This window comes from Pararge aegeria, chromosome 8, assembly GCF_905163445.1.
Source record: "Pararge aegeria chromosome 8, ilParAegt1.1, whole genome shotgun sequence".
NCBI lineage: Eukaryota > Metazoa > Arthropoda > Insecta > Lepidoptera > Nymphalidae > Pararge > Pararge aegeria.
The window spans coordinates 11,738,217-11,755,120 of NC_053187.1; the positions used below are offsets into that span (position 1 = coordinate 11,738,217).

The 16,904-nt window shown below is 35.4% G+C and overlaps 2 protein-coding genes across 2 annotated transcripts in view; both read left to right on the plus strand.

Moving 5' to 3' along the window:
* LOC120625854 overlaps window positions 1–5,564 on the plus strand; it is a 56,276-nt gene extending 50,712 nt beyond the window's left edge. The window contains exons 9-14 of the mRNA XM_039893098.1: window positions 623–721; window positions 1,091–1,385; window positions 1,723–1,818; window positions 3,409–3,622; window positions 4,341–4,674; window positions 5,010–5,564. Of these exons, the coding sequence (XP_039749032.1) occupies window positions 623–721; window positions 1,091–1,385; window positions 1,723–1,818; window positions 3,409–3,622; window positions 4,341–4,674; window positions 5,010–5,157 (1,186 nt within the window). The 3' untranslated portion in view covers window positions 5,158–5,564. The remainder of the gene's footprint in view (window positions 1–622; window positions 722–1,090; window positions 1,386–1,722; window positions 1,819–3,408; window positions 3,623–4,340; window positions 4,675–5,009) is intronic.
* Window positions 5,565–12,277: 6,713 nt separating this feature from the next.
* On the plus strand, window positions 12,278–14,335 carry LOC120626059 (SH3 domain-binding glutamic acid-rich protein homolog). Its single transcript, XM_039893341.1, has 4 exons — window positions 12,278–12,431; window positions 12,540–12,743; window positions 12,858–12,953; window positions 13,365–14,335. Exons 1-4 carry the CDS (start codon window positions 12,387–12,389, stop codon window positions 13,779–13,781), a joined length of 762 nt encoding a protein of 253 aa, XP_039749275.1. The 5' UTR covers window positions 12,278–12,386; the 3' UTR covers window positions 13,782–14,335.
* Window positions 14,336–16,904: the final 2,569 nt, after the last annotated feature.

The window sequence follows — 16,904 nt, forward strand, 5'->3', positions numbered from 1 at the left end:
ACCATCAGCGATGATGATTGATTAAATATTGAGAATTTAATCAATTCAAAACCAAAATAACAGTTTCCCTGACCGGTATCGGCCATGGTGGTGAATCTCCAGAGAGATTTTCCAACTACTTTATATTGCAGTGCATAAGTGTGTGCGCAAACACAGTTGCAGTCTCTGTTCACGCACTCTAATAGTCCTATGGGACGGCAGATACGGTACGACCTTAAATAATTCAAGCGCTGGACCTATAGCTTAACTTGCTCTCTGAGCCACGGGGGTCAAATCACCGCCAACTTCCAAACCCAGACCCTCGTGGTATGCTGACGAATATGCTAACCACAATACCAACGAGGCCAGGATGATTATAATATTTTGTTGTTGTGCTTGTGTGCATTCGCCAATATTAACCCTTAGCGTTTATTATTAAAAATCACGATGTTTTTCAAGTTATCAAATAAGCAATACATAGTAAAATGGTTTGTATGAAATAACCGAAAAAATCGGAGAGGTTTGTCTTCGGTGTCTATCTGCAAGATTACCTTGGTATTTTCGTAAAGAAAGAAAGAAGAAAAAACCAACTGTGAGAGTGTTATTCAAAATGTCGTTGCTGACCTTGGCATATTCTTTATAGATTTCCCCTATATCCTGAAGATGGGGAAGTATACGAAGAGGAACCCGACGCGTCAGGCGCTACACCCACCGCTCCTCGCACTCCGGACTACAATCACCAGTAAGTAGAATTTAATATGGAATGCGGAACCGGAACAAAAGTTTCTTTTTTTTAAATTTAATTCCATCAATTGACGCAGTCTTAAGATGGAAGTAGATGTTATAAGTCGTACCCCTAATCGGTTTCTACACGATATCGTACCAGCTAAATTGCTTGGCGACACGTTTTTATCGGTAGGGTTATAACCAGCCGCGGCCCAAGAACATCATAATAATAATAAATCCCAAAAGGCCCCTGCCCCGGACCTCGCACTTATAAGACAGCGCTTACCACTGCGGCAACCAGCTACCAGTTCGTCAATAAGTTTATAAATCGGTCAGAATGATGTATTAAATTTAAATAAATATTAATTGAATTTGTTGTCAACAGCGCCTCGGGCAGTGAGTGCGGTGAAGATGGTCCGTACGGTGTGCGGGGTGAGGCAGGGGAGTACGATAACCGTGGCGAAAACGGGGTGTACGGAATGCGGATGGAGGGAGGTCCGTACGGCGTGCGTGGTGAAGTCGGGATGTACGACGCGTATGATGTGCGGGCAGAAGCCTACGGTGTTCAGAACGAGGGGGTGGAGGTCGTAGGATCGCACTACGCCGACTACAATAACATTAACAACCTCTCCATACTTGATATGGACGATGACTCCATCAAAATAGAAGCTCGACTAGAGGTATGGACAATTGCGAATATTATATTATTGTTGTAGCATGAATTGGAAGGCAGGACTGGTGAGCCGGTGAGACTCGACCAATCCGATTGGTTTCATTTACTTTGCTGATGGCAACCATCTTAGTGATTGATTTCCCTTCCTCTCTCTTTATGGGATTATCAACAGTTTTGTTCACAGTGTAAATGACCAGTATAGGCTAGCCACGGCGGGTGGGTTAAATAGAATATCGTTACATAAAAAGAAAACCTTAGGATATACAGTGTTTTCTAGCATGTATGATGTTCACACGAATGTTAAAAATTTGCTTGTCACCGTTGTAGCATCATTGCGTGTATAGATGGCGCCAGTGTCAGCAGTTTCGGGCTCGTCGACATCGCCACGCTCTACTCCCGTGCACTCTAGAACTTCCCTGAAGAAGAAACGTAAGCCACAGGTCAGTTGCTTGCAAATAAAAAAAAATAAGCGTCTAGGTAATTTATATAGTGATGAGTGTGTATGTATATGGCTAAGAACAGTTCCGCGAGTTGGGTCTTAACAATAGATTTAATTTGCTACTTGAGAACGGATTATTATAGGTCTTAGCTTTATGTCCTTCTGTGTTCGGTATTATTTTATCTCTTGCGTGTAATAAATAGTTTTTTTTTTTTGGTCACCACCTTTAGTCGTATAATTCGTCTTAAAACGTTTGAATAAAACAACAGCGTGCTACATCCAAATTGTTTCAGCGTTACAGTAGCCGTTATTATTTTATCAATCCAATAGCAAAAGTTCATAAAAGTTACAAGCGAACTTATTATTACCACATCTATAAATAAATTTTTTTTTTTTTCTTTATTTGGTTTACCAACAACTTTACATTTCAAAAAAAACAATTTAAACTAGCTTATACAGTATGAAGACAAAATGTTCAGCTACGTATAGGTAAACACCGCATGCAATAAATAGTGCTAAACAAGCTTACAACTTCACAAACAAGATAGAAGTATATCCAGTGTAGGCAATGTATAAAATTTCAATTATTGACAAAAAGACTCCACACACTAGTTAACTTGTATTGCAGAGACCTTTGGTTGCCTGATAAATTATATCTCGAGGACTAGGCGGTAAAAGTCATCACCTATCCATTGCCGGCTCACTACAGGGTATATATATATATACGGGGCTCCTCTCAGAATGAGAAAGATTTAGGCCGCAGTCGGGGGTAAAAGTAATAAATAAGTGTTAATTATAAAAAATACTGGGCGAGTGAACAGTTAAAGTTATTTTAGGACGTGTGAATAAATGTGATTTTATATGATTTCTATATGATTCTTTAATTATTATGTTTGGCTTATGACCTGTTTGTTCTAATATGTTATCCCTGTAAATAAGGATGGATACATTTAATTTTTAATTTGATGATTTTGGATTAGATTGATCGATTTCCATCGAACTTTATATAATGTAATTTTGGTTATTATAACTTGCTAGTGGTGAGTGCGGTCGACTTAATGTGCTTTCCACTGCATTTTAACCTCCCTCGGCACCTATCCTGTAAATAATGTGTACCTGTATTACATATTTGTGCTGTCGCAAATAATTTACTCTCAGATCACAGATCGCGCTGTATTTGTAAGTCGATTACTCAACCTAATTAGACCACACCACTCTCTTATTAGTGCAACATTACAATTTTTCAATTAGCTCTTCTAGTCACGTCGGAAATCATGGCCTACACTTTCTGCGCAATCACTGTCTAAACATACATTCTGTGTCGTTGTTTGTTAGATTTTTTTTCTATAGTCATAAATGGCGGACCAAGAATATGGCCTAATGGTAAGTGGAAAACCATCGCTTATAAACAGAGCAACACTTCATAGGGAATGCAAGCAGAACGTCCTGAAACATGCCGCCCTGTGGCCATCCATTTGAGGCGTTGATGTTAAGCCTCGTGTGTCTGTAATTACACCGGAAACGCCCTTCAGACCGGAACCCAACATTGCCCTTCTACCACTCAAAATTAAATTAAATCTTTATTGGTTAGGATTGGCGCACTAAAGGGGCTTACTGTGCGGTCTCGGACGCACAGTCGTCGGACGATCCGCGTGACAAATCCGACACGCCGAATCATCAGCCCGACCTCCCGAATCACCGGCCCGATCCACCTAATCACAGGCCCGACCTACCCAATCATTGGCCTGAATCATTAAATCATCGATCTGATTTAGCCAATCATCGGCCAGAGACCAACGATAGCGGTAAGTTAATATTTTTATTCTTGTAAAATGTAATTTAGAAACGAATGAGTTTTTAGTTGGATATAAGTTATAACCTTCTAGGTGACATTTGTTAATTAAGGGTCGGTATAAGCTATTTTTTTCCCCCAATTAGCGTAATTAATAATAATAAGTGGTGAACCCACATACAACCACAATAATGCCCAAACACAACCTTCTACACAGATACACACCCACAACCTTAATAATTAACTTAATGCCTTCGTGTGCACTTGTCTTAGGTGCGTGCCCACCTGCAATACCAGCTGTTAGCTGAGACACTGAAGACAATCATTTATTCAGACTAAAAATAATGGATACAAAATGTAGATGAATGCCCTAATTTCTGTGGTGGGAAAGCCAGATTAGTTCAGTCATTATGGCGTGTAGGGGTATCAAACATCCAAACACACACATTTTCACATTTATTGTTTGAAGGAGTTTCGATTATTCAGAAATCCTTAATCTAAACTAAATTGGCGGGTCAATTAGGAGTGCTATCCGTTTAGAAATGTTTATCGAAAGAAATGGAAATTTATTTTATTTTAACTTTTATTGACAACAGAATTTGCACAATCTTTTTCCGAATTAATAAATTTTCAGGCTAACCGAAAAAAATACTCTCTATTCGAGAATTTAAGTTATTGAAAAAAAAATTGATATGCCGCATTATAAATCTTTGTAACTTTTTCTCCCACAGTGTTACGTTCACAAAAAACTTTTCATCTCCCGATCTCAGAATATCTACCAATGCCAGTGCAAGAAGTCTCCCACGAGTTAACGGCTTCGACCGCTGCCGCAACAACTGTAGTGACGACCAATGTGACGACATCTACTTCCGGCGCTACGTCCACATTGTCCAGCGCTGCGTCCACGTTAGCGTCCAGTGCGACAACAGTCACCATCTTGAAACCGATGCCGGTCCCTGACCTTAAAACACCGCGTGAGAATAAGGCCCCTTCATTAGACGTCTATAATACGACTAACAAAACCAATGGTGACAACCGCCCCAGAAAAGAAACTAAAAACTTTCGGTAACTATACAAATTTTGTTAATTATAAAAGATTTAGGCAAAAATGATAATTTACCTTTTTAAGTATACGTGGTAACTGGAGGTGCTTTTTGCAGTTGCAAAGTATTTAGGTATCTTTGAGTCAAAGTTATAAACTATATGGCGCTAGGTGCTAGCTAGCTAGATGTCATCAAAAGATCCTCCATCTTCTGTCTCGATCGCGTCGTCGATCTGCTATCGAAGTTTTCACAAATGGGGACCATATTTGACAGTGTAGATACGATATAGTCTGTAGAGTGTAAACTAGACGTGATATAACTCATACGCCATAGAGAATAAAATTATTGTGTTTATAGGATAGGGTCGGCGCGGCGTGTCACGGACAACGTGCGAAATGGAGAAGTGGAAAGGCATACCCTCCATCTGCCCTACCCCGCACACCCCCCACCCCCGCCTCGTCTACTGCCCGGCCGAGGAGACCCTGACTTCGGTACTCCCGTGTGAATCAACCGTCAGCGCGAAGCAGGTTGCAACCCAATCCTTAAGGCGATACAATTGCAACCCAACCGCTTTGCTTTCAATTTAGAGAAACCTTCGCAGGTTTGTTCGAGTTCTGTAACTGGCTGGATTTAGTGCGCAAGCCACGAGTAGCTACGCAGACACAGTTTTTACATGACAAGCAGTGATAAACCGTTATGTATTCATATCTTGCGACACGCCACCGAAGTAGATTTACTTCAACTTTCAGTTAAATGCATAAATATAAGTCTAGATAACCATGATCCTTGTTCTGTAAACAGCATTTTGAAAAAAGGAAGATAATAGCTACTAAGACATATGCTAAGCTGCCATCCCATTGAACATAAGACAGTCGAAGTCATTGGGCATATTTAAAAATGCTGTTAAGGCTCATATCTCGCTCAGTAAAGACGACTATTATTATTTATTTATCTACTCAAAGTCATATTTAAGTATTTATGGTTTATTAAGTTATGTATTAGTATATTTATTTTTTATATTTATCAATAGTATTTTTTTTATTTGTGTAGACTGGTCTATGTATTAGTATGTAGATATTCGTATGTATGTACTAAATAGTGTACCCCACCTATTAGTTTTCTTTTTAGTTTTCCTAACCCTAAGTTTGCCTGGCAGAGATCGCTACTTAGCGATAAGGCCGCTTTTTGTATCCTGCTTCATTCTTCATGTGTTTGTTCTTTTTTTTTGTCTCGTTTTTCTGAGTGGTGTACAAATAAAGAGTATAAATAAATAAATAAATAAAAATAAATAAGCTAGATATCCACAATTATCTGCGTGAAAGCTGAATTAAGAATTAATTAGCCAAGTTAGTTTCTGCGAACTGTAAGATCGCAGCAAAACGGCGATTATTTATCGTCAACTTTTGATTCTGGCTGCGTAGTAAGCAAGTAGCTTGAGAACACTTATTAAAATGGCTGACATCAGTGTTGCACTAAATCCAGTGTCATACTTTACCCTCCAGCGTGCGTCGACACAATAAGCCTTCATGAGTTTGAAAATTACTCGTAAAGTGATATGCAATTTATAGGCTATAGTTTCGTTAGTTAATCACAAGTTACGAAAATAAATATCATAGTTTTGTGTTGTTTTCAAATTGAGGTTGTATGTTAACGGAATGCTTCCTTAGTACTTACACAATGTAGATAAAGACAGTTCAGCAAAAGAAAAAAATAAAGTTAATGAGACTTTCCAGATTTCTATTAGCGATGTCCGATTGTTCACGATTTATATATCGTTACATTAGGTATCGATACACAATTAAATAGTTCTATTGAAAATTTTAATAGAATTTCGTAACATCACACCAAAAGCAAACCCTATGCTATTTTTCTATTTGTCTATTTTTAATAGAAAACTGAAAAATAAAATAATTTGATTAATAAATTGTATCGATACAAAATATCGGTATATCGCAAGGTACTCAACAATCTCGATACCTATTGCGCATCGCTAATTATATATGATTATAACTTTAAAAGATTTGATTATCAGTGATTTTAATGTTCCTTTGTGTGATTTTTATATATTATTTAGCTAATTGTCGTAGATTTAGGAAAGTGTACAGTAATGGTTAGCGTAAATGGTGACGGGTCGCAGCGCAATGTATTACATCGTTTAATTAATTTATTATCATTTTTGCGGTATACGTTGGTCCATATACAATTTTGTAAAGTTACAGGGTAGGTGATGCACTATCATAGGACTTGATAGAGCAAAACATTTACTATAAACTAAGGAAGTTAATATTACTCATACATTTGCGAGACAAATTCAACCTTAACTTTATCACCATTTAATAAAATTTTAAGACAGCCGCCTCTTTATGAGTAAAAAGCGAAGTGTTCTGCTAAAGCAATAGAATACAATAGACTAGAGGCATTAGAAGTTATTTTGTGATGCAATTTTCTGCGACGCACAGCACCATGTGCACTAACCATGAGGCTATCATATCTTTTAGTAAAGCTCAAAGAAGCAAAACGTGTTATCTCTAAAACATCTAGATAAAATATGTTATGAGTTATGACAATCATAAATCGCCCATGACACGTTGCGGCAAATACAGCATGACCACATATCGAAATTCCTATTGTGACTACCCAACCATATTATGCAATCATATTACAACGTTTTGATTCTTTTTATTTTTAAAAAATTTTACAAAAATGGTCTAATTAACTAGGGTTAGATTATATTCCTCTTTTTATAGTTAAAACATCCCCCAGTTCTTCATAACCCCTACGCGTTATGGTCGTTTCGCATGATAGTCTCAGTACGAATTTGCCACAATGCGACATTGGCGATTTTATAACTTTCATAACATTCTGCGATGTTGATATTTTTCAATGACCATAACGTGATGTGAGCTGTTTTTTCACTCAATGTGCGTTTCCTTTCCGTGAGTCGTGAGAGTTCATATAATACCCACTAGTCGTTCTAGTATAAACGAGACGAAGGGACGTTACCGCACATTAGTGGAATTATTTATTGCAAAGACTGTATTTTTAAACTAGACCTATCTGTCAATTTCCGAGTAGATATGGTAATTTAATACACACCATTAGATCTGATAAAAGCAAATGGTAAAAATATATTCAACGTAATGTTGTACCGTCTAACGCCCGCAATTAATATGCAATCCAAAACAAAATCTTCAGATCACAGATTGACTTCAGTAGTGCTATAATTCCTACTCGTCCCTTACGATAAGGAGGGCTCTTACTTCATTATTTGATCTCAAGATTTTGCATTAGATTAAATGTTGACTTTGGAGGTAAGATAATAATGTTCTGTGATGAATAACATTTTCGTATCGAACTGGTGCCTACATCTATTTAATATAGCGTCATTAATACGACATGTTCGTTGGTTTGTCCGTCTTTCACCAAATTGAGACCAATGTAATTTTTTTCGGCGTAGAGAATAATCTATATTGTCTCGAGAAAACCGAGGAGTTACAATGTTTTATCTCTCTGCAAATAATTACGTCGCGTCGGTTACTCGTGAAAGTTGGACAGAATAAAGAACACTCGCATTTTTAATATTAATATGAAGTACGAATTCACAGCCCAACGCTGCCTTTGTCTATAAATATAGTAAGTAGTTCGCTAGGACTTTTGTTTTAGACATCAGCTAGAGTGTTTGTTTAATTACTAACGTATACTAAATTTGTTCGTAGGAAACTTATAATACTACTTTACTACTACATACTACAAATAATAAAAGGGGTTTTACATTAGTAGTAAACTATATGTCTTTGTAAATTAAAAGTCCACGTCTTGTTAACCGACTGGATGGAACTGCTAAAATGGCTTATGCTTTTACTTCTTACTGTGATTTTTAGTATAGTTTTCAATATAATGGGTGTCACGTAAAAATAGCAGTAACTGTCGGTCTATGCAGTGGATAATTTATGTACGAGTAAGTATAATATAGAATTAACCTGTATCTATTTTAAATAGATATTTTAGGTACCTAATATAAGGATTGATTTTAGGAGTTCTTATTGAGTGTAATAAACATAAAACTTTTGTATGAATGGCTTTTGCACGCGACTCCGTCCTTGAGTTTTGTTTTACCGGAATAAAAGTAGGCTTTTTCAACTCTCCGGCTTTTTAATGATCAAATCAATGAAAAGATCAGGCCAATTTGTTGTTCCATGAAAGAAAGAAAAACCATAAAAATTATTTTTCATTTGTAATATTAGTAATAGGTACCTATATAAAGCAATAGGCAAAACAGACTTATTCTTATGTAGTTGTTAAAGGACAGGTACAGTAAGCGCGCATTTTACGTGACACGTTTAATTAACCCATTTCATTATGTAATTGTCATATTAAAACCTTACAAGACGTATGGATTACGTTTTCCGCTTTGTAGCAATTTCAGAATGTACGTACTACATAGTATTGGAATACTATTTAAATTTATTTACTTTAATTCTATTTTATTTATTTGTAAATATATTTGATATCTATGTATGAGTTATATATAATAATGTGTACTTTATGTATTTTGAATATAACGGTATCAGTATAATTTTAGCAAAATGAAATCGACAACAACAATAAAGTTGGCAAAACATCATGAAGGTATGGTCGCAAAGGAGGATTCACTTTCAAAGAAAGGCAAAATCGTGGCCTTATTTAATTTTCTAATTTCTATAATTGAAATGATTCGAAATTATTATAATAGATAGGTCACTAATTTTCTTTTAACGATTTTCTTTTATCCTTGTAACAGTCTCGTGAAAAAAATGATAGTTCAGTTTAAGCCGGCAATTCTATGGCAAATCATGGTTTATCTCCAGACTCGATCGTTTCGGTGTCGTGTGGACAAAGCGTCATTCGAATTTTTCTGTGCCCACGCATCGTAAACAATGACACGTTGACGACAAAATCTTTCAAGGTCGCTTCAGCAGGTTACTTCATAATTTTAACTATGCTGGTTTATTTATGTCAACCTACGATGCTTTTCTCGTAAATGTACCTTTATATATTATTTTTACATTGTAACTATGCGTGTCAGTATTAGATACTTAGAAACTTTTTTATAATAAATACTTTGATTAACCAGATAGTTAAATGAATTTTGAAATAAATAATAGCGGTTGTGAAGCAAGACAGTTTTGTAAAAAATCTTGCATTTGAACGAATTGGCTCCTTGGTTGGTGTAGTTTGTTGTGATCTTTATTCTGAGCTTAATTAATTTAATAGCCCACTGCTGGGCATATATTCCTTTAATAGGGGCAGACCCATTATGCTGCACAAATTTCATGTGGCGGGCAAATATTTTATGAAATTTTAAGAAACGTGTACCTTCTTACAATCACTTACCTACGGACATAGACGCATACAAATTTTAAAACAAACTTCCAAAAATACTTTCGTTTATTTTGTTATAATATGATTAGTATATTTAAATATGTACATTATGTAGATATTACACATGTTTTGCAATAAACATTACGTACATACGTAGGTACTCTATCTAACAGCTGTTTGGATATCTGCCAGTTACGTTACGAGGATAGCCTTTCCTTTGTAAAATACCACTAATGAAACTTTTAAGGTGCTCCGAGACCACCTACCGTCTTGACAACGAGCTCGTATGTTTATAGTGCCCAAGCAAATGCACACGTCAAGATACTCGACGACTATAACAAGGCAGGAAAACCATTTGTCGGTGCAGATCGATCGGCGTTTCTGCAAAAACATTACGTGCGGTGAAGAAGATAAAACTTACATCAAGCTATATATATCTACGATATGCTTGGCGAGAGCATCCAGCTAATATCACTAATTATAAATAGATATATGAATAGAAATAAGGGGAATAATTGTGAATGATTGACTTAGGTAAACGTCTGCGTAAAATAGATCACATTGTTTCACGACATTTGAAAGTCTCGGTGCCCCTTAAAAACTCTGAACTATAAATAAGGTATTATGAATTTTATTTGTCTGTCTATACCTCTTGTATATTTATTGTATTGTATTACGGTACATAAGGCGCGATCTGTGCGCGACTATTGATACATGACCAAATGTGTGTGGTTCTTAAGTATTTATTAGAAAAAGAAATCTGTTACCATATAGTTACTTACTTAGAGTTATAGAGTTACGAACTCCGTACGCTTATTGTGTTCTGACACAGTTATGGTGTTAACACACATCCAACACACCATCCGACGCAACAGGACGGCACAATCTTGTTTGTTATTTTATAGTTGAACAAAGCCTTTCTTATTGCTAAAGCTATGTCTCTCAACATTGTTCTTGGTGAAACGAATTTGCTGTATCAGAACGCGGCATAGTGCTGTCATTATCTAAAAACTACCTAGTCCTACCGTACCGACCGCGGATTTCAGTTTTACCTTACCTATTAGTAGTTTCGTTTTGTTGGACATGTAACCAACTTTGGAGGTCTAAAAAAAAATTTGGCATTCGTCATTCACGGCTTCACTTTACTCACTTACTTAAAACGAATAGAATATTGGTATATAGGTACAAATAAAAACAATCAAGATTAAGTTGCCGATAACTAAGCTTCCACTGATCAAAATTAAATTAAGTATTTTATTTTAATTTCAAAATATATTGAATGTACAGAAATTGTCAACTGGATGGGTTGGGTCGGGTGGCGTTGGTGTCGCGTCTTATAAAGTCACATAAGGTGTAAGAGTGTTTCATAGCGTGCAAATAATTAGATTTTATTTCTCTCTAATTAGTGGAGGCGCGACGCGGCGTTCTCGTGGCGTAGAGCGTTTACCAATGTATTACAAATAAATAACAACATTCCACTTGTGCTATATTATATAACATCGCTTTATTGTAGACATAAGTTGCGGCTTCTGTGCGATATTTATATTTACAAGACAATACGCATTTGTTTAATATTATTAGCAAATGGAATAAATTTGTATAAATAATATATTTTGTTTCCTTTATGCTTATTATTAATTTGACCTTAACAATCAATACCTTTTTAAAAGTTTCTAGAAATCTTTTAAATCGGACAAACAATCAAACTAAATTAAAAACAAAACAAAAGCAGATAAAGTTTATTTAAAATAACCTAAATTTCTTATTATCATTCCGACCGATATGCGTCCACAACAGAAACTGGAATACAGGTAGGTACCCATGTCTTTTGTAAGGACCTCCACAGTCCACACTCGGTCGTTGGCTGCAAATGCGTCTGCTGTAGCGGGCTAAATTGCGTCCCGCTTGCTAGCAATCACGAGACCCGAGACGTCCTGTCATCTAAAATAATTAACTTATTTTCGATTACAGGACGTCTGGAAGTGATAACGACTCCAAATATTACATAAAGTTATGTTAACTTCGTATTACAACTCCTCATTACTAATACGCCCGGTTATTAGATGTATTTTTATGGCTCTGGATTAAGGGCTTATAAATTAACAAATTAAATCTATGTTCTAAAACATACAGTTAAAATCCAAAGGGAATATTGTTGGTGCCAAAGAGTAACAATATAATAATCTTTATTTTGAAGTCTATGGTAAAACTGACTGTTACTGCCAAGAATTGACTCTACTCTTGGTGGCAAGTGTCAGTTTGACAGAATTAATTATTATTATTCTGATTGTCTAATGGCCAAGCCTATCTTTTTACGTTGAGATTTTGTTCTAATTTATTTTATTTTTGTAAAACTACATAAACTTTACAGAAATGGTGGTTAAAGTATATATTAGTGGTATCTCAGGAAACAAAGAGGCAAGTTTAATATTAGAAAATTCCTGGCTCGACCGGGGTGCTTTTCTAGACTTTTTTCATAGCTGAATCATAGTTTTGTTTGTTTTCATCTTATTTGGTGATTTTTAGGTAAAAAAGAGACAACAGCGAGTTTTGATGATCTTAGATTCAAAAACAATCAAATATGAAATAATCGACATAACGGAACCTGGCCGAGAAGCTGATAAAGACTTCATGCAAAATAATTCCAAGTCAAATGGTGCTACCGTCAGTGATCCTAACCCACGTTCAGCACTGCCGCCCCAGATTTTCAATGATGAAGAATATTGTGGGGTAAGTTGTACTAGAAACAATATTCAATACTGATAGATTAGGTACCTACTTATGTTTTCAAGAATTATTTAGTAAATTGTTATAAAATCATTAACAGGTATTAAATTTTTCTAGGATTATGATCTGTTTGACTTAGCAAATGAAGAAGACACTTTGGAACTATTTTTGAAAGTAGAAGTCCCTCCTGAAGAACTCCCTACTGCTACCAAGGTGGGTTCAAAATAGTTTTGAAGTATTCAATCTGCTGTACACTAATCTAGAAACTGTTTGGATAAAAGAAGTGCCTTTTATTAGATTATATCTGATCTCAATTTAGATTGTAGTAGTAGATTAGTAATTTGTTATGAATGCATTGGCACCATTGACTCTTCCGTTAAAATATTAAGTTATACCATTGCACACATTTATGAACTGCTTGAAAATTAGTCATCTGCTTTTAATGAGAATGTATGAAAGTCTTGCACAGACATCATGACAATATCTATAACTCTATTTACATTTTCTTAAGAGACAAGGTGTAGCTATGGTAGTTTTTGTGTGTATTAGCAATACACTGAGATAATATTTTGTTTAGTACACTTTATTTTTAGGTAAGTATCATATAATTGCTTATTCTTCTAGAGCGTTGCTGTTAACGGTGAGGTAATAGTAAATGAGAGCATAGAATCCACTAATGATGTAGAGGGCACTGAAGACTCCACAGAGAAGTCAACTGAAATTCTCACTGATAATGGCAGTGCTGAGGCAGCAGCAGAAAATGAGGGTTCACCAGAGAAGGAATCATCGCCTGTTAGACAAAAATCTGCAGAAAAAGAGCAACCAACAGATAACATTGAAAAGCTTACAGAAGACTCTGAAATTGAATCTAAACAAAAGTCAAAAGAGAGCACTCCTGCTGAGGTAGAGCAGGCCAATGAAAATGGAGCAGTCAGTTCTCGTGAACAATCTGAAGAAAAACAAGAAACAGTAAATGAGCAACAGAAGGAAAACCTAACAGAGGCTTTTATTCAGAATGAGCAAGCAGCTGCTTCTGATTAGTATTGAGAGCAATTTATGCTGTCAGCTCAAACTTACTCTAGCACTAAGCAAACACTTTTCATCACCATTGTGTTATTTATAAAGCATCATTCATATTTTTGGCATAAAATTAAGTCATTGTATATAAGGCAAATAATTATTTGTTGAATTATGATGTTACATGTCAATGTAGTTACATGTTGCTATGAAGTGGCCTACTCTTTTATTAATTATTATTGGAGATTAATCAAATTTTTATCTCTAATGTAAATGTTAGAGTCTATTAACAATTTTATCCTATGTAAGGCATGTATTTGGTATTACTTTAAAGTATTTTAATAATATATACAATTAAAACATCATCAAGTAAAATAAGTAAAAATCAGATTTTATTGTGTTTTGGCTCTTTTAATGCTCATTTGTTTATAAACTCTATGTAATAGCATGACATTAATATTAAGATAATATTAGGCCTTATTTGGTCTAAGGTGCTGACTGCAAGATATAATGATTTGCATATTTTATAAATGAGCGTTATTCAAAATTATTATTACTAATATTTTTAGTTTTAAATGAATTCTATTTATCATCATTTATATTATTTTATTTTAAAGACAATTTTACTAATAATTTTTCATGTCAATTATTTAAATGCTACACAATTAATAGCTTTGAAATATTATATTAAACAATGTAAATATAATTTTTGTGTTTTATATTAGTCTCTTTTAAATAATAATCGGCTTAAAAACAATTAATACTAAACCTTCTACAATATATTATGTTTGTATGAATGCAATAAATAACTTTTAAGCAGGGCTCGGAAACCGTAAAAATTTAAAACCGGTTTATTGGACTCATTTCGGTTTCGTTTTTTAACCGGTTAAACTTAAAAACCGGTTATTATTTCATTTCTCCCAATCGATTCATATTAACCGGTTTTTCAAACTTTAATTTCCGTTCTTTTTGTGATTTGCTGCGCGCGCTGCTTTGAGTACGAGTAATCTCTAAAGCAACAAGATGTTTAAATGGTAATAACTTATTACTTGCACAACTTTTGTTTTTTTTAGTTGCTTGCTTTTTCTTTGAAATTAGCCAAAAGCGTGGTCATGTTATGGGTAATTTTTATTAAGCTTTTTCGATTTAAACATCTTGTTTTATAAGAATCGACACAAATATATTTAAAAAGATGCACAATTTATTCCATTTATGTCCTTTGTAGCGAAGTACCCACTCACGCGCCACGAACTAGGCTAAGCATTTGTCAAAGGGGCTAGCGTGCCCTGCATAAACCGGTTAGATTAGGTTTAATAATCGTTATGAAATTGTTTCGTCAATTAGAACGGTAGTCGGTAACCTATAGCATTTCGGTTCGTTCAATCATTTAACCGGCTAAACACGGAACATTAAAATATACCGGTTATTAACCAAAAGTAAATTGAAACTGGTTCCGAGCTCTAGTTCAAAGTACACTTTTCTAATAATGTATCTCTCACAGAATACAGAACAACTGTAACTCAGGTATGGCTCAAAGCTGTTGAGAAGTTATATTTTTTGGAAGATTCGTATGAAATCCTCATTCAATTTACTTTACATTTACAATAAGATAGTAAAAAAAACGGTGAAGTGCGAGTTGGACCACCACACTCCGTACTACGGTGCAATATGAAACCATACAATATTGGCATTACCTATTAATATGTAGCGAAAAACACAATACGGATAAATACGAATTTCCCTCGTATCTACTGGTGTAGCTATCCAATAGGTACACCGGTCAGTCATACTGTAAATTTCAAATAAATATGTACCTGTTACGGTTCATGATATACAATTATACAACCCACTGACATATAGACGGACATCGGAGACTTAAGTAATAGGCTAGGCGCCCTTCGGGTAAGAACGCTGATAAAGCGCGTAGGACTGAACGTAGAACGTAAAATATTGATTATTGTTTTGTTGGCACCTGACTGGATTTTAATGAACATATAAAAAGCACTAAAACCCATGCCGGACATATTTGTTTTTTCTTGTAATTCAAATGTATATTAATTACCTGTTGAGCTTAGTGTACCGCGGGAAACACATAGGTACCTAAAGACCACCCAATAAAAAAAAGATATTACAACCTATAACTAAACTACTAAAAAATGCCTATGTAAATTTTAATTTAGTGCGATAGCGCACTGAACCATTAAGTGGGAGCGAGCGGTATATCAATAGACCTTAGCCTGGCGTGAACTGCATTAAGTTCTATTTTAGAATTAGTTAAGCACTAACAGTTTAATTGCCTATCAAAGGCCCATAACCCTCACACACGATTCGCAAGTTTGAGTCGCAATGAGGCTGCTATATGGTTAATCTATATTATACTAAATGGGGGCGTTGGTGGGTCAAAACTCTCCTATGAAGAGCAGGCCTGTACACAGCACGACTACCGTAGGCACGAGACTAAGTATCCCCCGATTATATCCACTGTCAAGGACTAAAATTTATCTACTTGTCCATCACGGCAATAGGTAAAATAAGTTTACCCCCTTTTAATATTCTCGTAGATATATTATTTTCATCTATGCTCGGAGAGTGAATGAAACTATGGGAGAAGACCAACACTTTGTCGTTTCCCTGTGGAGAAACACTCCTGCCTATGCTAGCCGTGGGACATGATAGAATGTGATTATGATTTTTATATAAGTCCCGGTGACTGAGAGAATGGTAATTCAATTCAAAGACATTTTACGTTACATCCGCGCCACACCCTCGCACTAATTGTATTATGAATGAATACTACAGTACACTCCTAGTGCACACACTCCTATTACGCCACAGAAAGATAAAGCACACAAAAAAACAAGCAACTTTCAATATTACTATGTATGTATACTGTGAGTATGTAATATAAAACCAAATAATGTTGGTGTACCGGAAAATGCGAAGGAGTACTACGGAATCTATCTAAAGAGTAATTTTGTTATTACGTTACTCTAAAACGGCTGAACAGATATTGATGAAATTTAGTATTAAGTATCGTTAGACCAGATACTTACTTTTTACACCATCAATAACTACAAAAATTGAAAAAAAGTTAATTTGTTGGTTTGTCGTTCTTTCACGCACCACGACTGTCAAAGTGTCAACCAT